This window comes from Mustela erminea, chromosome 14 (assembly GCF_009829155.1).
Source record: "Mustela erminea isolate mMusErm1 chromosome 14, mMusErm1.Pri, whole genome shotgun sequence".
NCBI classification, from domain to species: domain Eukaryota; kingdom Metazoa; phylum Chordata; class Mammalia; order Carnivora; family Mustelidae; genus Mustela; species Mustela erminea.
The window spans coordinates 82,578,058-82,604,319 of record NC_045627.1 but is presented as its reverse complement, the minus strand read 5'-3'; the positions used below and the strand labels follow the sequence as shown (position 1 = coordinate 82,604,319).

General features: G+C 39.3%; 1 protein-coding gene across 7 annotated transcripts in view; it reads left to right on the top strand.

Annotated features, from left to right (window-relative positions):
• ATE1 (arginyltransferase 1) overlaps positions 1-26,262 on the top strand; it is a 166,255-nt gene that overhangs the window by 104,620 nt on the left and 35,373 nt on the right. For all 7 annotated transcript variants that reach the window (XM_032311904.1, XM_032311905.1, XM_032311903.1 and 4 more), the window contains one exon: positions 19,110-19,230. In XM_032311904.1, the coding sequence (XP_032167795.1) occupies positions 19,110-19,230 (121 nt within the window). The remainder of the gene's footprint in view (positions 1-19,109; positions 19,231-26,262) is intronic.

Here is a 26,262-nt window from a genome sequence, read left to right as displayed (position 1 = left end):
TAGGGTCACCAATCTTCTGCAGATGCCCCTTTTCAGCTGTGTCACTCTCAGCCCACGGAACCTAAGAACACTGTAACTGTGTGCGTAGGTCAGCATTGTGCCCTGGTGTCAGAGCCCCGGCTCTGGCTTGCTTCTCCCTGCCCAGTGCCTTGAATCTGTTATTTATGTGTTCATTTTATCTGTTGATGCCGTCCATTCCCTCCATAAAACTTACCAGTGGGAAGCCCATGGCAGTCTCATGTTCACGGCGAAGACTACACTTTAGTACACATGCATGTCTATTTTTATCCATAATGCCAATTTTACTTGGTATTGAAATGATAAAATTTAATTACATATTAGTAAACTGACGAATGATGTTTTAAAGTAGTATTTGCATCAAACTTAATTTAAATGCTTCAGGTAGACTCAAAGATGAATCATAAATCACTGCCAAATTAGTTGTAAATGAGATAACTAAAAGAGGTTGAGATAAAAAAAAAATCCATAAAAATCTGGAAAGATTCTGCACTTCCATAAGTATCTTAAGTTCTCGCTGTATTTTTTTTGAAGATTTTATTTATTTTAGAGAGCGTGCACAAGCAGAGAGGGACAAGCAGACACCAGGCTGAGCCTAAGACAGGGCTCGATCTCATGACCCTGAGATCATGACCTGAGACAGAATTAAGAGTCAGGTGCTCAACCAGCTGATCCAGTCACCCCAGTTCTGACTGTATTTTAAAGAACCAGTAACTGAAAGTCAAAATGATACATCCCCAAAGAAAGGGATTGGTCCTAAATCAAAGAATGAGTGATATAAACAGTAAAACGTTAAGGGTACACATGTTTGTATGCATTTTCTCACACACACTGTAAGGGCATTTTCAGTTAATTCACCACTGGTTCTGGTTTACTTGGGATAAGGTGGCTTTTGCTATAAATTATTCTATGATATTTATAGTTGAAGATACTCAAGCTAAGTGTAATTAAATAGGTCTAACCAGTAAGCATTACTATAGAGATCACAAGCCTTCAGTCTTGGCGTCTGAGTAAGATTGGAGAGTAGTTGTATATGGCTTCGTGCTCAGATACTTCCATAGTTGCCATTTAAATGTTAGATCAAAACCATGTTAATTCTCCTCACTCTTCCAGACCTCCTAGATCCCGGAGTCTTACTGTTAAACCCCAAACTACGCCTGTGTGTCTGTTACGTGAGTCGGGTCCTGCTCTTACTGTCTGTTTGCCTGGGCTGCTTTTAGTTTCTGGAAAGTCTTTAACCGACTTGCTCTGGTTAATCTCTGTAGTTGCTGTTATCTGGCCATCCATAATCTGTACTCTTTGTCACAGGTCAAACCTTGGTTCTGACAGCACTTTTTGAAAGTCACTATTTTATATCTTTAATTTTGGAAACGTGGGAATGTTACCTCTTTCATACACTCATACCATTCATTATATTAGGGTAGTTTTTTTTTTTTTTTTTTAAGATACCTTTTTATTGAGGCATACTATACACGTAGAAAAGTCCACAGTGGGGCCCCTGGGTGGCTCAGTAGGTTAAAGCCTCTGCCTTCGGCTCAGGTCACGATCTCAGGGTCCTGGGATCGAGCCCTGCGTCGGGCTCTCTGCTCATCAGGGAGCCTGCTCCCCACCCCCACCCCCGCCTGCCTCTCTGCCTACTTGTGATCTTTATCTGTCAAATAAATAAAATCTTAAAAAAAAAAAAAAGTTCACAAACGTGTAGCACACCATTATCATCACAAGATAAATATACCCATGGGTCCTCGTTGTCTACTGGATATTGAAATTTCTTTCTCTGGTATTTATTCTATAAAGGGCCAGATAGTAAATATTTTAGGTTTACAGAACATATGGTCTGCCTTTGTAGCAAAAGCAGCAATAGAAAACACAAACAAACAGGCATGGCTGGCTATGCTCTAGTAAAACAGTATTTAAGGACATTGAAAGTCAGATGTCATATAATTTTCATCTGTCATAAAGTATTATTTTTCTTTTGATTTATTTTCAACCATTAAAAATGTAAAAAACCATTCTTAGATTGTGGGCCTAAGAAGGTACACGAGCAGCAAGCCCGTTTCGGCCCATGGCCATGGTTTGCTGACCCTGCTTTACAGTATGCAGTCACCTGCTTCTGTTTTATGGTCCTGCTGATCCAGTGCATACGCATCTGAATTAACATCACTGTCATCTTCATCATCTAGCACATAATGGCCATTCTCCTGCAATGACAAAACCCAGTTATTAGGACCATTTGGAATGTGAAATTCAATGATAAAATGACCCTGCTGTCTCTAGAATACATATTACCAACTTGGGATATAAATTTTAAAATGGATTCTTACCTCCATAAATGTAAACTTACACTCTATGAGGTAATGCCATGAGTTATTCCATAGTGGTTTTTAGACTAAACTTCTGTAATGGTCATTCTTTGATTCTTTGGTTACGCTTTTTTTTTAAATTTAGCTTTTCAGATATTTAATAGTTTTTAAATGATTTTAAGTTTAAGGGATTATTTAGTATAGTTTATCAGCCATGAAATACTTCTGTTGTGAGTCCTTTTCAGTATTGTTTAAAACCTCTTATTGCCACCCACATGGTAGTATATCAGAAGAAACAAAGATTTAATTCTGCCCGCATTCCCTAGACCCTCTTTGAATGAGGCATATGGAGAGGCTTCAGTGAGTGAGTCACTCTACTGGTCCTGATGAGGTAGCTCCTGTCTGCAAGGGGGTTTTCGACAAAACAAACACTTATAAAATTATCCTGCCAGATCAAATGTGGCATGTTCTAGAAGAAAGAGACAGAACACTGTGAGAGTGTGCATAGATGTTTGGTGGAGAGAAGTATGTATTTATTGAATCTGATTCCCCTTTGCCAAATTTTGAAAATTTCCGACCTACCAAAAAGTTGAAAGAATACGCTTTTACTTAGAACAACCAGTTATCAACATCTTCCCATATTAATCTCATTATATGTATACATACATAACTTCGTATTTTTTCTGCTAAGTGATTTTAAAGTTAGTTTCAAAAATCACGATACTTTATCCTCAGCATTTCAGCATGGGTCTGCCTAAGAACAAGGATACTCTTGTACTTAACTATATACTGTGATCATGCTCAAGAAATTTAATAATCTTGCAATAATACATTCAAATATGAATATATTCATATTCAAATGTGGAATTAATATTCAGATTTCCCAGTTGCTCCAATCATACCCTTTATTTTTCTGCCTCAATCTTATCAAAGGTTTTAGATTTCATTTAGTTTTATGGAATTTTTAAAGAGTCATTTAATCTAGGACTATAACTGCTTTTTTTCCCCCTTTCACGCCATTGGCATTTTGGAAGAGTTCAGTGTATCATAATTTGAATTTGTGATTATTTCTTCATAATTTTCTTCAGATAAAACTTTATAGTCAGGCTACTACCAAGGTGATGCTGTGTCAGTCATCACAAGTCCTAGAGCCGCATTTTCCCCTTTGCAGTTTGTGAGTGATCTGTGGGGTCATAGAGACTGTGAATATCCTTTTCTCCCAACCTTTTACCCAGGGATAGAATCTTTTTCTTTTTTGCAATTTCTTATGAACAGTAGGATTTTAAAAAACATATTCCAAAATTCCAGTTTTTTACAAACATTCAAAATTTATTTATGCATTTTCTTAATGAAATACTGTTGAAAGTTGAACTAGGAATATATTTCCTTATAGAATTTAAACATTAATTACCATTTCATCAGGAGAAAGCAGAGTTAAAATCAAGTCTCCACAGACATCTCGGTTTCATGCCTTGTTATAAGTACAGACTAAGCCTCAGTATCTCTCTCTGTAAAATGGGAATACTAATTGCTATTCCTTATGGGTTGGTTTTGAGGATTAATGAGGTAGTACGTGTAGGGCAGTTGGTGTAGTGCCCAGCACATAGTATTAGGTTATTATTACGATTTTCAGTAATAGGAACATTAATTATATATGTAGATACAATCTTTACAAAAAATTAGTGACTTCTCATTATAGAAAGAAAAAATTAAACATTTGTTTGTTTAGTTCTTTTAATCACATTTGGTCTGAAAATATAATTAGTTTCCCTTTTGTTTCCAGTGCATTTATTTTAGCTTTTAGAAAACTTTACTATGAATTTCAGTTAAGGATATTTTATTAAAATTGCTTTGGAAAACTTACATTTAATTCCATCTTGTGTGGTTCTTTGCAGTCATCTTGTAAATGCTTCATACTGTTACTACGGGAAGGAGGCTCAGAGGCTTAGAGACTGTACTGTACCCCAAGACTAAAGTTAAATAATTGGATGAAAGCTTAATTTATTCAGGGATAGCTTTTCAAATCTGTAGCTCAAAAACACAAAATGAAGTGTGAAGATCATAAAAACTCCTTTAATGAACAGTCTGTGTGAGGATGAAATGAAGTTAGCATGTGTCATTGTTAACCACGAAGATTATATCAGAAGCTCTCAGGGGCCAACTGAAATTGACTCCCTCTAGCCAAAATATGGACAGTTTGAGCCACAGAAAGGATAACTGCAGTTTATTGAAACACATTAAATATCCTTAGACCTGGAGCTCGTAAAGATACAGAAGAATCATTGCTAGAGTCTGTGCTGTGTCCCACGTTGTATTATCCAGATACCGCATCACCAGAAGCTGACGGCCCGTCTGTAGATTCATAGCGTCCAAACGTCCTCAGTGCCCCACACTTGTAGGCTCAAAACCATACAGATAGCATAATTTCAGGCTCTGCCTAATAGTAACTTGTCAAAACTATACTTTCCCACATCTGGAAGTTGTAGATTTCAGGTTTAATTTTATTTATACTATTTCCAGAGAGTTCTGACATGGTAAACTGACAAGATAATTATGCTGTTTTGATTTCACCAAACTGTTACTGATAGAAAGGTGATGATTAGCTCCTTAAAATTTTAAGATAATATATTTTTTGTATAAAGTGAGAGATGTCATTGAAGAAGAATTTTAATGGTTTAACTATTGAACACTTTTCACTTTATATGCATATATTTTAAAATTGAGTTCTAAATAACACTTCAGAAGATACGTTAAAAATGTGAAAAATTCTTATCACATCATCAAGATTTTTTGTGTTTGGTGCATATATGGTTTTGTAATGGGCTAAAAAATGGATAAAAGTATAACATTCACAGGAGCATCGATGATTACTATGCTCCCAGAGAGCTCTGTCGTTCTAAATTTTATTCTAACAATATGGTTAGCTTGGACCAAAATGATATTTTAGGCTGAAAGTCTTAGAGAAGAATTGAAGAACTTAGGGTTCTCAGGTCGTGGCCAGAGATTATTTGGTGTTCGTAACAGAAGAAATTATTCACAGTAATTTATCTAAAATTCTGTGACTAGACTTCATTTGCTCACCCTGTGAAAAACTGGTTAAGTTAAAAGTGGCTGTGTTCACCATAATTACAGAGCTGACCATTTAGAAAAGGAAGACATACCAACCAGCTATGTTTTGAGCTAGCTGAAGTGTGGGCACTTCACATAGCCGTGATATGAACCTTCCACCAAGTCCTGCCTTGGAGAGCCACAGAATACTGATGACTTCCAAGGGGATAGGATGTAAATTCTACCAGGACTCCTACTGCTACAGTTGAGAGGGGAAAGGTTATCCTTAAACTAGGAGCATTTAAGTCATTTGTGATGTATTTTCCATCAGGCAGAAAAAAAGGAATGATTACCAAAGATCACACCCTTGGGATAAATATGAGGTTATAGCTAACTTCTTATTTCCCTCAGGGGTGTAATTAAGCAGACTTTTACGATTAAGGTTTTCAGGCATTGAAAAATGTTTACTGGAAAAAAATAATAGCTTCAGTCAGAGACATGATCGATCAGATAGAGTTTACTGACTTTATTAAAGCTGTGTGTTTGTTATGAACGGCTTCTAGCGTCTGTTTTACTCAGCGTATCAACTTAATGTTGAAAAGTAAAGCCAATTATATATTTTTAATGGGTTCAGATGCTATAATTCTGATTGGGCACATTTTCATAAATGGTAACATAGGATGTTGCTGACACACTTTAGGTGTTCAAACTTAGGTCTGCTTTTAGCTTGGAAATTTTAACAGAAAATACTGAGATTGAGCTGCTCATCTTGGCTTTACCAGTAATTGGCCTTAAGTCACTTAGTTTTTCTGTCCCCCTTCCCTTTTTAAATATTAAAATGAATCTAGATACTAACTAGGGAGGTCTACAGCCCTTCTAGTTTTAAAATTATCTGATTGGGTCGCCTGGGTGGCTCAGTCGCTTATGTCTGACTTCAGCTCAGGTCATGATCCCTGGGTCCTGGGATCAAGCCCGGAGTCAGTCTCCCTGCTCATCAGAGAGTCTGCTTCTCCCTTTCTTTCTCCCTCTGCCCCTCCACCTGCTTGTGTCCTCCCTCTCTCTCTCAAATAAATAATATCTTAAAAAAAAAATAAAATCATCTATTTTTAAGAAATAGAATTTGACACATTCAATTTAATTGAATAAAAATTCATTGAGTATTTATTGAAAACTCTGTTCATATTAAGAATTCTGTCTAGGCACAAGGAATGCAAAGAAATGTACTCCCAGCTGTCTGGAAATTCCCAAGTTGAGATTGGGGAAGGAGGTATGGGGGATTGCAGTAGTAAGAGACAAACAGCATGTCAACAGACAGCTCTAATAGATAATGTATTAACTTCTAGAAAGACTTCTGTAGAAACCCAGATATCCACTAAAGATACCAACCCTGAATCTCCCAATCTAAATTGGGCCTCCCATGGCCCCTGGGTGGCTCAGTGGGTTAAGCCTCTGCCTTCGGCTTAAGTCATGATCTCAGGGTCCTGGGATAGAGCCCCGCATTGGGTTCTCTGCTCCGCAGGGAGCCTGCTTCCCTCTCTCTTTCTGCTTTCTGCTCTGCCTACTTGTGATCTCTCTCTCTCTGTCAAATAAAGTCTTTTAAAAAAATGTTAAAAAAAAGAAATTAGGCCTGCCTTTGTACTGTCTGATTTTCTTCCTTCATTGTATTTGCCACATTTTGTAATGATATATAAATTCTGTATGATTATTTTCTTAAAGCCACCTCCCTTTCTAGACTGGAACTTTCTAGAACTGAAACTGACAAGTTATTGTCACCATGGTGTTCCCAGGACCTTAGCATAGAGCCTTGTAGACAGTAGGCATTTAATAATTACCCACTGACTTATGGGAAAGAAAGTGCAGGGGATGATTCTGCCTGAGGATGAGAGCAGCTGGTGATGAGGGAAACAGAATCTGAGGAGACCTTGGGAGACAAAGAGATAGCATTTAGGGCCACAAGAGGCATTAGACCAAGGGAGTCCTCAGCCTGGTGCCTAGATGTGAGTGCGCTTGGGGTAGAGAGGAGGCTGACAGTAGGCCTTGGGCCCTGCACTCAGGGTGCGTGATCTGTCCACACCAGGGAGCAAGCAGACTGAGTCTATACGCATAGTACACACAGACTAATAAACATATGAATACAGTATGATGAGTGTGCAAACACATAGCTTCTGTTGTCTTTAGTAAAACCCAAAGTCATTTAGAAGCATTTATGAATTTGTACTGCTTTTGATCTTATGTAATTTCTCATCAGCTCTAACTAAACTCACAGGAGTATCTTATAAAGGTCTGTTTTGTTTTGTTTTACTTTAAGAAGAGATTATCCTGCTTTACTATAGATATTGGAGAGCCAGTAAGGGTTTTAAGTGGAGCATTGACACAGTCGGTTCTTACTCTGTTGGCACTAGGAGGATGGTTGGAGTCAGCGCAGACGTTGGAGTCCCCCATTGCCCCCAGGTGAGGATGGCTCCGTCTTGGGCAGGAGCAGAGCCAGTGACGGTCCTACCGCTTCTCCCACAAGAGCCTTAAGCCTAACAAAGCAAACACCTAACCTGATACTTCTTCCTAGTATGGGGAAGGCCAGATTTAATATATACACACACACACACATAAATACTGATATGAATATCTAATCTTTAACAGAAATTAAAGCAGCTTTGGGTTTTACTTTTTCATTTTTGTCTTATTTTCTTTGTCTTCGTCTTTCATTCTCTTTTTTTCTTCATCCTTTTCAACTTATGACCCTTCAGTTTGAAATTAAATTTGGGCTGTAAGTTGACTCCCTGAATCTTTTCTTCACAAGCTTTCTTTGTATTTTCTAGAAGAAAAAAGATTAACCCAGGGTTTCCAAAATAAAAGCAAAGATTGTGATTAAAACTGAATTAGAATCTTTATTCTCTATTATTTGCTAATAGTAAAATAAATAGCCCAGACTTAAGGAAGCTTTAAAGTAAGTCCCAGAGCCTTTGCAAACCCTTGGAACCCTTGGATTTTAATTAAAGAAACACAGAATACCATCACTTTCTGTTTGTCAGTGGAAAAAAATATGTATTTTTAAATTTTCAAAGCTTAGCCTAGCAGCACATGGAGTACATCTGTTGGCTTTCAGAATTTGGGGAACACAAATGGATTCAGATGTTTAGGCCCTTTGTCTTCCCTGGTCTCTGCTCACCTCGCCAACTGAGTGTGGCACAATCCAAACACAGTTTCTGAAAACAGAGCAGCTAGAGTTACCTCTCAAGCACTCTCTTGGGGACTGATAAAGTCAATCTCTGTTTATGTAATGAAATCAGGGAGCAAGGGGTCTGCTGTAGTACTTTGTGGACGGGATTGCGTTGGTGTTGTCTTTCAGGGAAAAGACTGGATTTAATAAGACCTTGTTCTTTCTTGCTTTCTCTGGAGGTACAGCCCACTCTAATGGATTATTTCGAACTATTTTTGTTTATGTAGCATTAGAACTTCTCTTTAAGCAATTGGTTGTAGTAAAATCAGTAGATTTATCATAGAAAAGTAGGATACTGATATCAACTTTGCCTGATAAGAAGATTTAAATGTCTGGTGAATCTTGGTTCAGTGCTGCTGGTCTGAACTTAGTCTGTGTGTGTGTTTGCATGTGTGTATTTAAATAATACTGCCTTTTTAGTGTTCTTACATTTTAATTTAACTTGAACTTTAAAAATAAACTCTGCTGGTTTATCCTCTCCTCAAATACACGCGAAATCCGTCATATTTTTCAAAATATTTATAAAGTATTCTTGAGAGTGAAATCTCACAGAGATCTTTGCTTCAGGACCAGAGTTCAAAGGAAAGTCCGTTTGGTTTTAATTTGAAAACTGTAAAAACAAAATACCCTCAAAATGGCAGGGTGTGAATTGGTAACTTCAATTTTATTGCAATCTGCCAAGCCCATCCCCAGATGTTTCCAATTAAAAGCCAAGAATGCTAACTTGGGTGAATATCATATGAAAGCATTTCTTTACTTTTCTGTTTTTTTTTTTTCCTGAGAAAAGTAAGTCTTAAATCCTTTAACGTTAATTAAAGAAATAACTTCTTACTTGCATGTTGTTTAAACTCATACAACGACAAATGCAGAATGCAGTACTCAAAGAGAATTCTTATATGTCAGATTTGTAAACATTTGTAGTCCTGAATGCATATGAGTTCATATATGTCGTCTTTTAAAGTCCAAAAAAAAAAAAAAAAAAGGCCTTTAAATGATGTTGGAGCCCTTTAGTAAAATTGCGTACTCCTGGATTTGATATAATCAAAGAATAGACCTTTTAATACTGTGCATTTATTTAGAAAGGGGTGGCTAGTAATAAGCTTTTATTTTTGATCGGTTGTGTATTCAGTTGTAAGAAATGCTTTTGTAGGAATCTAAGATGATGTAATAACATGAAAGAAACCCAGAATGTAATTTTGAAATTGTCGTTTTCATAATATTTCTCCAGATAATACCAAGTTACAGTGGGGTCCATTCATGAACTTGAAAGTTACTTTGAATATGTCATTCTAAATTAAGAAGAAAGATAAATGCTGGTAATAAATTTGAATTTATGGAAATTGGCGTTTGTTCAGAGAAAAGACAGAGTTAGTCTTTAACCTAACCTTTTGAATATAAAGCTGAAGAGACATTTATTTTTGAAGTGTCACAAACCACAGACGTAGGACCACATGCTAATCTGTGGAGCTGAAACAGTCATTTTCCATTTCATTTCCTATTTGGTAAAATAATGATGGACATGTATTTGGGAGCCCAGGAGGGAGTCGGCCATGTAGGTCTTGGATCTGTTTGTGCTTTTGGTAACTGCCTAAATTTTTCTCCAAACGTGGAAACGTGCTCCTCAGACTTGGACATGCCGTGGAAGGGCACTCTTCTGAGCTGGTTGTCTCTTCCTTGTGTTTGACCAGCAGCTTGTTCCTCTGGATATCACATCCATGTTAGAGCCCTTTTGTGCTTCCCCAGGACCTTGTGCCTGTGCCCCTGCATTGACCCTGGCTATGAAAGTTACTGGCGCACACGGCCTCCCTTTCCCCGGCGTATCACGAAGGCACCACGAGCCTCTTCCCATCCTTTCAGCCTTGATGATAAGCAGAGTCTGTGCATGTTGAACTGAGTTGTGATTTTTAAGGTTTTTAGAACTTATTTTGAAAATCCTTCTAAAAATTGCAAATATTTTAAAACTTAGGTATAAGAAGAGAATGGGAATCAGGTGTCTATGTTGAATTCATTTCCAGAAACATTACATTAGATCACTACCATTACATGATCTTAGTCTTTCAACTGCGCAGTAGAAAGAGTGACTGTTTTCATTACTTTTGTCATCATCTGTTCTGAGACTGAGCTCCTATGAGGTAGTGAATCATCATGAAGACTATGAAGACTATGTTGTTTGTTTGCTTTTTTTAAAGATTTATTTATTTACTTGAGGGAGAGCACAGCAGGGGGAGGCGAGGAGGCAGAGGGACAAGCAGCTCCCTGTTGAGTAGGGAGCCTGAGGTAGGACTCGATCCCAGGGACCTCAGGATCATGACCTGAGCCACAGTGAGATGCTTAACCAGCTGAGCCACCCAAGCACCCCATGAAGACCGTTCCTAAATGCCAGGGGAGCTCGTTGTCCTTGATCTTATCCTCCCCAGAATGACACTGCCTTTTCTCAAGTCATGTTTCCCTCTCCTTTCCTAAAATGAAACTTAATATGAAGAACTATGCATTTCTTTAAAAGAAAGTGTATGCCAGTGAAATAAGGAAAGAAAACTTTTCAGCTTTGAGGGGAAAAAACTGTATTGACATGAACTAGTAGTTTCTAACCTTGTATATGAGAGCCTTCTTTTTAATTGTAGTAACTCTTTCGGATCCTGGCACGATCACATACTGCGAGTCTCCAGTGATCATGCCCAGCGTTCCTGAAGGTCAGGCACGGTCTCTATGCAGAGGAAACGCAGTGGGGCTGCATCATAAGTACAAGTTTGGCAAACACCGGTCGCTCCCCGCGTGCCATGTCAACGTGCAGGACTAGGGTATGAAAGTGACCTCCGCTGTGTCTAGACAGGGAGATGGCAGAGGCGTGGGCCCGGTGTCCTGCATTCACATTCCCTCCAGCAGGTGGTACTGAGCGGGTTTGGGATATGTCAGTGAACACCTCAGACTAAAACTCCTGACCCTGTGCTCTAGCAAGGAGTTTCCGATAGATCTCAGAAATAAGTAAGTTAACAGAAGGGTTAGAAGGTGGCACGTCCTATGGAAGAAAATAGTAGAGGGGATAGGGGGGCTTCATTGAGAGGACATTTGCACGAAAACTTAGAGTCCCAGGAATATCCGTAAGGCCAGAAGAGAAGACAGAAGCCCTGAGGCAGGAGCAGGCTTGACGTGTTGTTCTAGGGGCAGTCGTGCCCCCAGCGCGGCCAGGTGGAAGGAGGGAGGAGGGGAAACGCGCTGGAGGACAAGCCGGAGAGGTAACATGGCCGCGTCACTGGGGCCTGCAGGCTGTGTTGTGGCTTTGGGCTTTACTCTGCCTCTAACAGGAAGTGTGGCAAAGTAAACAAATACTCCATTTTAAAGTGGATTGCCAGGAGATGTAATGGTTGCCAGGGCCTTGTGGGGAGAGGGCATGGGAAGTGACTGCTAATGGGTACAGGGCTTTTTTTTTTTTTTTATAAAAATGTTATGGACTTAGGTAGTTGTGTTGATTGGGTAACCTTGCAAAATACACTGAACACAATGGAAATGTACACTTTAAAAAGGTGAATTTTATGGTGCCTCATTTGTGTCACAAAAAAAAACTTACAAAAGAAGATAGATTTGGAGGGCCTTGCCACAGCCATTTTTCGCCCCTCCTCCTTCTACTTTATGTTGTTTTCGCCTTCCCAGATCCAGATTTCTAACTAGTTACACCTTAAGGGAAAGACTTTTAGTATTGTTGGCTGTGTTTTCATTGGAAGTAAAGAATGTTGATCTATTTCAAAGTATCTTTTCTGAAATTGTTAATGATTGTGAAATCAAGGATTTCCAGATGCTTACCCCTGTTTATATGTACTTTATATACCTGTGTCACTTTTATTTGGTAAGAAAGGAAAGCACAGTATTTTTAACCTCTGGTTATCAAGAGGAATGTAATTTTTAGGTTGAAGTTTGATTAATATATTTTGCTAAACTAAGCTAATCTCCATCTAGTTTATTTTGTGATTCTTTTATAGGGTAGAAAAGTAGATTAGTATGATAATGTTCTTCAGATTATGGTCTAAAGCATGCAAGTGAAAGGAATGCCTCTTCATTCCATTGACCAAAAGCCGAAATTGTATGATCTCCTCTTCTGGAAGAAGCAGTTATTTTTAATAGAAATAGAGCAGGAAATGTATTTAGCTAGTTGTTTTCCCTTCCTGTTTTAGATTTAACTTTGGAATTTCCTTGAATTTCAGCCTGTGACAACCTAGTAAAGTTGACAGAAATATGACTATATTTTAATTTCTTCTCCCTTTTTTTGTGGGGGGATGTAAGTATGATTTGGGTTTTACAAGTAGTCTAATTGGTTTTCCTCAAACAAAATGAAATCAAGGAATAAAGTCATTGAACTGAATACTATGAGCACTCTAAACAGAACCTCCCTCTTCCTTGACAACTGAAAACATAGAGGCACTTTGTTTTTTGTTTTTGCTCTTGTTTTCCAGGCCAGAACAGTTTGTAAACAGCCGCAGAACCTACCGCAGAGGTGGCCCAACTTCTCTTCCTTTCATGACTGTGAATGGAATGGTTATCCCTCCCCAGAAACATGTAATCAATAATGAGGAGTAGTTATTCCCTCTTCTAATTTTAAGCTTTTTACAATATCGCTTTTACCTTTCCCAGCCTTCTTAATCTTGAACTGCGTCATCCTCTGCCGGAGCCCCCTCTCGAAACTGGTGCCTTTGCTTCGTAACATTTCAAGGGGTCCTGTCCTTGTTGGGTGGTGGTTTTGAGATGGTGTCTGGAGAGCCTGGAGCTCATCTATAATTGTACATCCAGTTGCAAGAAGGCTCAAAAAAATTGTGAGATAAGCCCTGTCAGACCAATTACATTTTCAGAATTTTGAGTACTTGAGAAATCTGTGGTAACTCTGATTTTCTTATTTACAAAGAGTCAGCACCCTAGGAAAGAAATAATCTGCTTTTACCTCATTGTTCCAGTATGAATGAATGTACTTAGAAGTTGATTAAATATTTTTTTCTTCTGGCTATGGGAAAGTATGTCCAAATCCTTAAGTAATTACATTCTTAACACAGACATTTCTCATTTTCTTACATTGGCTGCAAAGGCAGGGTAGATTTCAAGCCCCTGCGTTTTTCATTTGTGTGGTGGCAATTTAAATTGAGCTGTAAGCACTTTGGTCTCTTAACACTCAACCAGCTAATGTTAATGTTAGAACGTTAGAAAACATAACATTTCAGAGTGATTTATTTCATAAAACCCTTTGTATTCGTTGGTGGCATGAGGGAATATTTGATATGAAGCACTGAGATAAGCCTGTAGTTTGGAGAAAAATAATGTTATTTTGGTTTTGTTTTATTTATTCATTTGAGAGAGAAATAAGAGACAGAGCACTAGCTGGGGGAGAGGTGAGGGAGCCTCCTCACTGACCTGGGAGCCCAGTGTGGGACTCGATCCCAGGACCCTGAGATCATGACTTGAGCAGAAGGCTTAACCATCTGAGCCGCCCAGGCACCCCAAGAGAAAAATAACGTTTTAAGCTAGTCTTTGGAACTTGACTTCAGATGATGAGCAGAAGTTAAAGTGTATATATTTGTGACTTTTCAGTGAAATAAATGAAGTGTACTTAAGGAATTATAAAGAAAATCTCTGGGGGCACCTGGGTGGCTCAATGGGTTAAAGCCTCTGTCTTCAGCTCAGGTCATGATCTTGGGGTCTGGGGATCGAGCCCCGCATCAGGCTCTCTGCTCGGCACGGAGCCTACCTCCCCCTCTCTCTCTGCCTGCCTCTCTGCCTACTTGTGGTCTCTCTCTGTCAAATAAATAAATAAAATCTTTGGGGGGAAAAAAGAAAGAAAGAAAAAAAACCTCTGGCCCACTATGAACAAGTATGACCTGAAAAGAATGTTGTGAAAATTTAGGAACTTTGAACCACTGTATACAATTACACTTGCTGTATTCTTTTTTTTTTTTTTTTTAAAGAGAGGTATTGAGGGTGAGGGAGGGACGGGGTGGGTTGAAGGGAGAGAGAATCTCAAGCAGGCTCCACGCCCAGTGCATGAGCCCAGTGTGGGGCTTGATGTCATGACCCTGAGATCATGACCTGAGCTGAAATAAGGAGTCGGACGCTTACCTGCCTGAGCCATCCAGGCGTCCCCTTTCTGCGTTCTTATGTTCATTTCATCTTTGTCCAGGTCTGTCACTGCCGGTAGATGGTGAATTATCTAGAGGCATGCATTCATTTGTTCATCGTTTTATTCCAAGCATCTAGTGTGTGTCACATAATGAGGATTCTTTTCCTGCTCAGTGACTAAATATTTTTTAATGTCAATGTCATTATTAAATCCAGGCATGGGGTTCAGGTGTCTGTGGATGAATTTGCATAGCTGCAGGGAATTGGTCTGTTTTAATCTTTAAAGACGTCTAAGGTGATGCCTGACCGCCTCGCCCTACCCCACCCCCCAATAACTGATCTGTGCATCTTAGCCAGTCATCACTCAGTTCTACCTTAAATTAGAAAATGGTGTCATTTGTATGTTTTGGGTTGGTTTTTTTTTTTTAACTTAAGATGATACATATATTTTCTTTTTACTAACATTCTTGGGATTCTCTGCTTTTATGTCCTGCCATCACGGTAGACAAAACACACCATAACACTTTTATTACTGTTTCATTGTTCATAATGGTAACATTTTTGTATTATGTACTGAATTTTATTTATTTATTTATTTATTTTAAAAGATTTTATGTAAGCTATGTCTACACTCATCGTGGGGCTCAAACTCAGAACCCTGTGATCAAGATTTGCACACTGACTGAGTCAGCCAGGTACCCCCTAAGTACAGAATTTTAGAAAAATTAAGCAGGAAGAGCCAGAAAATACTGTAAATGAAGAGCATTGGTGGGGGGGGTTAGATCTGTTAGATATTAAAATATAATATCAAGCTTCAACAGTTAAAACTGTGTGGCACTGGCACATGAGTAGACAGGTGAGTGTATCAAAATAAATGGGAGGCGCTGAAAGAGATCTAAATGTATATGGAAATTTAGTAAGTTATCAGAAAGACATTTAAATCAGTGGGGGAAACCACAGTCCTAAAATGATATTGAAGCCACTTGGTAAACATCTGAAAGAAATTAGGTTAGATCCTTTTCTTATACCTTATTCCAAAATAAATTCCAGATGGAGCATAAATGTAAATGTAAAATTATGAAACCGTAAAAGTACTAGGAAAAAAGTGAATGTTTTTATAATATTTGAGTGATAGTGACTTTTTAAAATAATATTGGAAAACTCAGACCATTTTTAAAGATGATGAATTTGACCACTTACCAGATTTCCACCTGGCGAAAGGAAATGGCATAGTCAGAAGACCTATAAACTAGGGAAGTAAAACATATTTTGCAAACCAAGGATGAATTTCCTTAATATATAAAGAGTTTTTCAAATAATAAGACCAGAAATCTAACAACAGTGGGCCAACATTATGGGAAAGGAAATACAAATTGCTTTAAATGTATGGAAAACTTTGTGATGCAAATTAAAACCACAGTGAATTGCCATTTCTCGGATTGGCAGAGATTGAAAGTTTCAATTGTACGCTCTGTTGCTAGCTAAGTAAGTGGGGTAATGAACACTTGTGTCCATATGTTGCTAATGGGAATGTAAAATGGCACAACTTCTATGGAAAATAGTTTTGTGCTGTAAAACATAAAAACCCTTACACGCATCAATTCCAATTCAAGGAATTTATCGTAAACATATTCACAAATGATAAATGTCCAAGAATATATTTTCCCAAGTGGTTATACCATTGTAAACCCGCTGTATCCGTCTTGTACATAATCCAATTCCTTGCCAGAACTTGTTATTCAGTCTTTTTAATGTTATCCTTTCTGGTGGGTGTGCAGTGATGTGTTACAGTTTTAATTGGCATTTCTGATAACTGATGTTGAATATATTTTCAGATGCTTACTTATTAGGCATTCATCTGTATTCGGTGCCCTTTTTTAAGAAATGGATTTTTTTTTTTTTATTCTTGAGTTGTTAAGTTTTTTTAATGTGTTTTGTATACACATCTGTTTTCCAATATATGTTTTGTTAATATTTTCTCTTAGTCTTTGGCTTGCCTATTTATTTATTTATTTATTTATTTTACATTTTTTATTTATTTGAGAGAAAATGAGAGAGAGGGAGAGAGAACAAGAAGGGGAGGGCCAGAGGGAGAAGCAGACTTCTTGCTGAGCAGAGAGCCTAATGTGGGACTCGATCCCAGGACTCCAGGATCATGACCTGAGCTGAAGGGAGTCTCTTAACCAACTGAGCCACCAGGCACCTGCCTATTTATTCTCTTAATAATTTTTTGAATACAGTATATAATTTTCATGAAATCAGCTCATCAGTTGTTTTTATTATTTTTGTTGTTGTTGTTGTTATGGTTAATGTGTTTTTGTGCACTAAGAAATCTTTGTGTACTCCAAGGTGAAGAAAATTTACTCCTTTTTTTCTTGTAGAAGTTTTGTATCTTTAGCTTTTATGTTCAGCCTTTTTCCCTCAGCAGATTTCAAAATGGTCTCTGACCCAAAATGAAAATAAAGATTTAGACCCATTGCTTGAGACTGCTAGTTTTCCAACTTTGTTAACAAGGTCAGCATCACATCATGCTGCTGCTTTCTATCCATAAAACAATTTCTGAATTAATGGAGAGAATGACATTGCTTTTGGTAAGACAGACATCGTTGACTATCAGGCTTTATTGCACCTACTTAATTATTAGCTCGTCTCTAAAGAATCCTGTTAGTATTTTTCACATTGGATGAGTATGTGGGCCACCCGGAGCTTCCTGTTATGGATGGCCTATCCTGCTCGGGGCCTCGAGGCATCAGCAATGCCGTGAACAGTCTGGGAAGGTCAGGGTCAGGCACCTGAGTTCTAGTCTCCTCCCTCTTGTCATGCTTTCTCTCTTCGCCAGCAAGCATCCGCATTTCATCTAGAATATAGGCTGAAACGTGAATGTCGTGGCCTCACAGAATCTGTCCCAACCTACCTTTCCATTTCTGCAGTGCCCTGCTGTTTCCTGTTCCTTGGGGTGATCTCATACCAGGCCCCACTGTGCGTCCTCCTTTACCCTGCTCCCTTTATCTAGATTGTTCTCATTCCTTTCTTCCTGCCCTAGACTTAACTCCGGTCATCTGTTAAATCCCCAGTAAAACTCCACATCCCCCTTGACCTCTCTCCCAGCCTCTCCAGCAGGAGCTGGTTCGCATATACTTTCTTTGTATATGCTCTCCCCCGTTCACTTATGAACTTCGGGATGCTTCGAGAGCTGGGAAGGTGTGGTGTTCCTTGTGTATCTGAGTGAGGCCTCCTATAGTGACCTTCACATAGCAGGCAGGTGACAGAGTACCTGTGTGATAAAAAGGTCTGTAACAGTGGTGGATCTGTAACGGCCATATTCCTTGTAAAGGGCTTTGTGCCACATCATGTTTTTCAAACTCTGAGGTTGTGACCCACTAGCTGTTTGTAAAAGCAGTATTTATGGTTCAAGAGCGTCATTAAAAAAGGAGATAGAGTAGGATAGGAAACAAAAGATTACATAAGATGGGTAAACATTTTATAGTAAAAGGTTTGCTTCTAGTTCTGTATTTGCATATGTGTTTGCTGGGTTGTCATGTAAGTGTATTTCTTACTACAGGTTATACGAAACAGAGTTGGAAAACACTACTGGATTTTAACCTCCGTAATGAATTTTGAATTTCAGAATTTTAGAGAAGAGATATTTGTATTTTAATTAACTTTGATACTTCTGAAAATTTTCACTGAGTGATTTCACATAATTTGTACCATCCCCTGTTGATTATCTACTACATTACCTATAGGCAAATGATTTTTTTTCTTCAGCATCTAGTGTATAGTCTTAAATTTGGGGTATATAATTGGGTTATAAATGTATAAGTCATTTCTGCTAAAATGGTGTTTGGAAGAAACTTGAGGATTATTATGATAGAATTTTCCCTAAAATTTCTGTAATATTTTTTAAACTTCTCTTTGTTTACATTTAATAGTTTAGATTGTTCATGTAAGTTTGACAAAACAGTACTTTTAAATACATTAACATGGAATGAGTATTATCAACTGAGTCTACAAATGAAAACATCCTGAAATTCCATTTCAGAAAAGAGTTTGCTCCAGATGTAAATTATAATGCTGTCATATGTGAAAAGACATTTCACTTTGATTTCAAAACTGGGTATTCTCTGCCGTCAGCTAAGCAAGAATCGTATATTAAATATTTCTTGAAAAAGAAAGTAGAAACTTAATCTTCCAGATCAATACAGGCGTCACAAATAGTGATGCATTATTTTTGGAGAGCTTTTGAATCCAATGTACATTCTTGAGATGGGAAGGCAGTTCGGAGAGTCACTTAGTATTTACAAGAAAGCTGTTTCTGGTTGACTTTGTTTAAACTGGTGATTAAAACCTTTCCTGGAACTGTGGAGCCTGGTAACCAGGAAGTTACTGTGTTTGTAATGCCTGTGGGTTTTTTTTCCTTCACTTTCCTTTAGGGTCAGTATAGACCTTCTGATTTGTTGTGTCCTGAGACGTATGTTTGGGTGCCCATTGAGCAGTGCCTGTCGTTGCTTGAGAATTCCAAGTACTGCCGTTTCAACCAGGACCCAGAAGCAGGTATGTTCAGAGCAGAGCTCACTGGAAATTGTTGGCAATGTTTTTAGGTTCCGTGTGTATGGCTTTGGCTCTTCATAGGGTCCGGGTAGCTTTTTATCTATTGCAGAATGTGCATGAGTGTGTACATGTGCGCGTGTGTGTGTGTGTGTGTGTGTGTGTGTATGACGCGGAGATAACACGTGTGCACACATACAACACTCTCACTTTTGGAGATAAATGTGGAAACCTGTGCGTCTGCTCCTCACTACCTATCGTCTTCTGTTAGTAGTTATTATATGGTTTGAGGGCTGACCCCCTTTCCATTTATTTCTCTTTACAGCTATCACAGTGCATAGAAATTAGTCACTAAATTGTTTAGCAAGGGCGAAGAACGTAGAAATACTGACCCGTTGGATTGCATAAAGTTGTGGAAGGGTTTCCTGAGGGCCAACAGGCTGGGATGGGTTTTGTGAAAATGCTTTCTTATTCTTCGTGTGTGTGTGTGTGTGTGTGTGTGTGTGTGTGTGTGTGTGTTTGTAATACTTTGTTGACTCTCTTCATGCATCTGGTGCTTCTCCTTTCCTGTCCCTTCTCCCACCTCCAGCACGGTAGAGCCCTAGCCCTGTTTGATCTCCTCGGCATTCCGCATTTGGCTCTCTGTGCACTGGTAGTGGACACCGACCCTGGAAGTGTAGCCCCGAGTCAGACAGGCTGCATTCGCTTCCTGGTTCGTCAGCAGCCTGTACACCATGCGCTCTTAGGCAGTTTCATCACTTTCAGTATTAAGATAATAATAGAACCTTCCTTACTGTAATGAGGATTAAAGTAAGACAAACGTGCTGAGAACCGCCCCGTATTCTTGCTGAGTTGGCAGTTGCCGGGTCCCCTGCACTGTACCACGGGCTTCGGTCTGCATCCGCCTTTACTTAGTCCATTTCCTGTCTCCAAGAAAATGTGCAGTTCTGCTCACCTCCCTTTTGTCTGGACCCCCCTCAGTGGACAGCAGTCCCCCTCTGCACGGCCCTCCTCACCCTCCCTGCGTCCCACTACAACTTTGTTCCGCACGGGAGAGCTGTGACGCTCTCGTGGTGGGTGGCGTCAAGTGCCCGTGCGTGTTTTTCCTCAGACTGATGTGCCTGGGTGCTCCCCTGTGTGCTTCCTGGGTTCTCACTCCTCCCAGCCCACCAGAGGAGATTGCCTGATGCACAATGAAGAATAAAATATTTTTTATCTAGTCACTTATGGTCTCAACTTGGGGGAAAAAAATCAGAAAAGAGAAGTGAAAAAGCCAGAGGAGGGGAAGGGAATAAATGGGAAAATCAAATACGAAGACAAAAGGGATAAGAAAAAAAATGCAGTAATTTCTTCTGTTCTAGGGTGTGCATTTCCCCCCGACAAATCAGGTTTTTTCTTATTAAAATAAAATTGGTTCATGTCCCATTGTATTTTGGTCTCTCATTGAAAAGCTGTTACAAAATCAAGAGGGGGCACGTCCTTTTTTTTTTTTTTTAAGATTTATTTGTTTATTTATTTGACAGCGAGAGATCACAAGTAGGCAGAGAGGCAGGCAGAGAGAGGAGGAAGCAGGCTCCCTGCTGAGCAGAGAGCCCGATGCGGGGCTTGATCTCAGGACCCTGAGATCATGACCTGAGCCGAAGGCAGCGGCTTAACCCACTGAGCCGCCCAGGCGCCCCAAGAGGGGGCACTTCTTACCCATGGTGATAGCTTAGTATCTGATGAAGATGTCTGACTCATAGGCCAGGCCCCTAGGGTCACCCCCAGGTTCCCTAGGTATTTAGGATCATAGAACAACCATGACTTTACAGTTCTTGTACCTTCAGTTGTTAATCAGAATTTTATTCTTTCTTTCTAAGTAAAATTATACCAGACTCATCAAACAGATGTGTTGCTTAAAAACAGACCTATTGCATTTGTTAATTAGTATTTCAGTTGAGCTCAAAGGGAAAAGCAGTAATAATAAGTAATTTAGAGGAAAGCGTATACTTAATTCACCGTCCCTTCAAAAAAGATTTTTTTCCTTTTTAACAGATTTTCTCAAGGGTGGCTCAGAGCCGTTCCCGTACGGTGAAAATCGCTCACCGTCTGCATTGCCTTATTTCACGTTCACATACAAAAATGTGTAAGTTCCTTCCAGCTAAGTAGTATGATCATGAACTGGTTTCCGACCTCCAAACTTAAGACACGGTTTCACCTTCCCCTTTTTCTTTCCTTTTTAATCTGTTTTAAAGTTTCCTTCTTCTATATAATACCTGGAAATTAAGGCCATCACAGGCTCTCCCTGTTCTGTAAAGTTGAAAAGGTAGCTGAATACTTTCCACGCACTGGACATTCAAGTAAAGGTTCGTTCGTGTTAATGGGTTCTAAGTTCATTTTCCATAGTTAGCACAAATGAGCATTTCACGGTAAAATTTGAAGTCCCGTTTCAATGGTGTGAGCCCGTGGGGAGTGGAGAGTATGTAGGATGCCCTCCTCCTGTAGTCTGTTAATTACCTTTCTTAAGGCACGAGCTTTAGCTCTTAATAGTCATTGTTTAGAATTCATTTACAAAAGTCAGAGGAGGAACTTTCTCCAAGAATAGTCCTTCAAACAAAAGGAAGATCCTTTTCCATATGCTGAATCTTTGCAACTTTCCAGAGAACACCATACAGTTCTGTCAGTATTGAATATCACAGTCCAGACACTATTTGAAATCAGACTTCTGTCCTGTGGTTTTAGGAAATTAAAATGCAGTTACACGCCGGAGTGTATTGGGCATGCTGTGAAACACGGTCATTTGAGATTTAAACGCCAATCTGTGAGAACCTGTTCTCTTCTCTCGGGCCAGTTTTACTCTTATGTGACCCAAACTCTGACTCAGACAAAATACAGAGCTTAATACGGACACCATTGCGAGTCGGTATGGTGCTTCCCGCCCCCCCCCCCCCACACCCCCGTACGGCCCCCTAAATCTTGTTTCTTCTCCCAGCTGTTCAGTAGTTAAATTGCTCTGCAGAAGGCACAGCCGATCACTATGGGTCTCTGTAAAACAAAGCTTGGCTACAAGGTGCATCAGGGCCACTTGTAAGAAAAATTACATTTCCCTCTATCCCGAATTGTTAGCCCCTGGAAATGCTATTCTTCCTTGCCCTCAACCTCCCCCTCCCCCACCCACCACATTTTGGAGGATTGGGTTATATGGTTATTTTCTTAACTAGGAAGTCTGCAGAGTGGTAAAAACCTGTTGTATTTACTGCTTTAATGTATTGGGAGGAAGCTGACGAACAGAAGCGACTTGAAAAACTCTAAAGAAATCCCTTTGTTCATGAATCGGTCTTTTGTTTTTGAATTCAGGACCTCTGCTGGCTCTAAAGAAAGGATTTTAGAAGTTTCTCACCTGATTTTTTTTTTTTTAGTAAAAATCTGTTAGATTGCTTATCAGATTAGTAGTCGGATATGTATAGAATTTTAAAAATTCTTCATCACACAATTTGCTTTTCTTGTTTTAAATTATCTCTTAAACCTGTTTACTGCGAACAGCAGTAGTGGATTTATCCAAGTACATAAAACCACTGGTAAGAAGAAATTGAAATGACCCTATCGTCTCTCTGTACGGCAGAAATCACGTCAGTGTTTTTATGCTTTCCATCTGATCTTTTTTTTCTCTGTGCACCGGTATACATATTTTAAAAAACAGCAGGAATCCTCCTTCACACTTTTCTTGTTTTTACTGAACGCTGTGTGTTGCTTCCTCCTTTTCGGAAGGTAGAAAACTCCCTGACCACGGATTTGGGGTTCCGCACACAAATGCCAGGAGTTGGGTGGTAGGCTGGGTCTGACACAGATATTTACAAGCGTCGTTGACAGAGTAAACCAGATGTTTTGGGGTTCATTTTAGAACCGTGATAAATTATGATTTGATTTGACTCTTAATGTTGTACAGGTGTTGTGTTATTTATTGTTGGTAGTAAAATCCTTTTGCTTCCAAATTTGTAACCAGGGACGACGTCACCGAGTGTATGTTACTTCCCGTGTGCCATCCCGTGGTGCCTCCCGGGTGACCCCAGTTGATCCTTAGGACACGAGGGAATATTTTGTCACTGATCCCCTCAGATATCATTTATTTGGAAAAATACCAGTGAATACTTGTTTATAATCAGAGATTTAAAATAATCTTGACCCAAATATTGCTCTCTCTTTTTTTATAAGTACTGATTTTAGCATTGATTTTTAAGGAGCTAATTAAAATGGTCTTTATCTTTGTCTCTACTGATAATTGCAGCAGTAGAGTCCTTTTACCGCGGATTAGTCTACATTTCTCTCCCTCTTTTCTATACATAATGTGAAATGTTTGTAAGAAATTTCTTAATTTGTCTAAGTCACAATATTAGTAAGGATATTGAATTTAAATTTGCTGTAAAAATAATGGCACCTAATTTTGTCTTAGTGCTTTATGCGTTTCCCCAGGTTAGAGAATTTCTAGGACACTTGACCACTTACCAGCCAGTTCATGAAAATCCAAGTGTAAGGAGCTTTCTTCTGGTTTGAGCCCCGAAGTTCCAGGGCTCCAGTCTGTTATTTTAAGTTGTTTCGTTTGTCTCTTGACTCCATTCTTCTTTCTTGCTGACATGGTTCCCTAGCGCTTTTCTGTCCTTTGGGGTCTCTGTCCCATACGCTCATGGAGAAAGCAAGTCCCACTCTGACCGTGTATGAAATAATCAGGTTGAGAAAGAGCTCTGACCTGTTTTTGCTTGCCTGGTTTCTCCGAGCCTGATATCACTTCCTGAACACGGTGGTCATGGTCCCTCGAAAGGGCCTGCCTTGGCCGCCATGTCCCCCGATCACTGGGAAATACTACGTAATGAGAAAGCAGAATCACCAGAAATCCCGAGGGGCCCTAAAAGTGTGCTGCAGCGTGAACTTACAACTAAATGGACAGTGACTTTAATTATTATAGGTATAGAATTAAGCTGGCTTTGGGGTTGACCTGCATACTTTGATACTGATTGTTGGGATACTTAGTAAACATATATTCTTTGTTGCTAGTAAAGATGGTCCTGGGATGTGTAGCCAGGTAGAGTAAGAACCAATGTCTTTGGAAATTTGTCTTTTATATTTGGTGAATGCGGAGAATGTGTTTTGATGTGGAAAGTATAAAAAGTTACAGTCTTTTGTTTTGTTTTTTAAGATTTTATTAATTTGTCAGAGAGAGAAAGGGAGCACAAGCAGGGGAAGTGACAGGCAGAGGGAGAAACAGGCTCCTGGCTGAGCAAAGAGCCTGATGTGGGACTTGTTCCCAGGACCCTGGGATCATGACCTGAGCCAAAAGCAAGCACTTAATGGACTAAGCCAACCAGGACAGTCTTTACAACAAATGATGCTGTAACAACTGACAACCAAGTTCAAGAAAATGTAAATCTAGACACAGACCTTACATCTTTCAAAAAAATTAGCTCAAAATGCACTCTATCTATGTGAAAATATTACTTCATTATGTTATTTCTGTCTTTTCCCACTTAACCTGTTCTTCAAAGATATCCTTTTTTTTTTAAAAAGATTCTATTTACCCATTTGACAGAGAGAGATCACAAGTAGGCAGAGAGGCAGGCAGAGAGAAAGAGGAGGAAGCAGGCTCCCCGCCGAGCAGAGAGCCCGATGCGGGACTCGAACTCAGGACCCTGAGATCAAGACCTGAGCTGAAGGCAGCGGCTTAACCCACTGAGCCACCCAGGTGCCCCCAAAGATATCCTTTTTTATCTAGATGTTAGTGTAACACTAACAAGACTCCTGTTTTAAAAATTAGAAACTAGGTTTCCCTGGTTGACATGATTTTTTAATGAGCATGGTAAGGAGCAAGAAAACAAGGCTTTCCTATGATATCTGTGCATATCACTAAAGTATTGTAACATTTTAGTATTTTCATTTTCTACAGAAAAATGTGCAACAGACTTATTACTAAAGAAAATTCAACAGTTGCAACCACTGTTCCCTTTTTTTTTTTTTTGAGTGTCTTAAAGCCAGTCTTGCATGAGAGAAATTTTAAAAACACTGCTTTACAAATTTTTACCAGCCAGTCTTTGCCTGAAAAGGCATGCATGAACAGTGAGCCAATGACTGAAAGTTGCCAGAGTCCTGGCCAGAGGCAGACTGAAGTAGTTCTGAAGAAGTTTGAAGTAGACTTGAGGTTTCCATTTAGTTGTTCAAGAAATATTTCTCTGATCCCTTTCTCTTTTCTGATGGAATAGATAAATTTTTTAAGTAAATAATTCCCTTTTGTAATCACCCAGTTTTTAATTTAATTAATTCTATAATAAATAATAATCATTTTGAAATCATTCCATCCAGCAAGCTGGACACAATCATGATGCTTGAGAGCATGTCTATAAAATGCTCATTCAGCCTCGCTCTACTGTGTGGTGTCTTCCATTGCTGTTCTGTTTGTTTGTTTGTTTGTTCGAGTAAAAAACTGACATTTTTTATATAATGAAGAGGTTGTCCCAAGTGTCAGTTAAAGAATAAAAATAAAGCCCGTACCGTTGTCTAAGTGCTGGACCAACGATGATGTCCTGTTGAACAGTGTGAGCTGTCATCAATTCAGTCCTTTATTCGCTGTACTACTAAGATGGGAGAAATGTTGCCAATTAGACTATGACTCCATCAGTTGTAACATGCATCTGGGTTTCAGAAATACCAGAATGTGTAAAAATGTGAATCTTAACACAGAGGAGGGGTGGGTCACCTGGCAATCTATAGAGTATTTAAGAGACTTGTTTTTAGGGACACCTGGGTGGCTGGCTCAGTCTTTAAGTGTCTGCCTTCAACTCAGGTCATGATCCCAGCATCCTGGGATCGAGCCCTGCGTCGGGCTCCCTGCTCAGTAGGAAGCTGCTTCTCCTTCTTCAGCTCCCCCGATTGTGTTTCCTCTCTCGCTGTCACTCTCCATCATACATAAATAAAATCTGTTTTTAAAAAAAGAAAGAGAGGGGCGCCTGGGTGGCTCAGTTGGTTAAACAACTGCCTTTGGCTCGGGTCATGATCTCAAGAGTCCTGGGATAG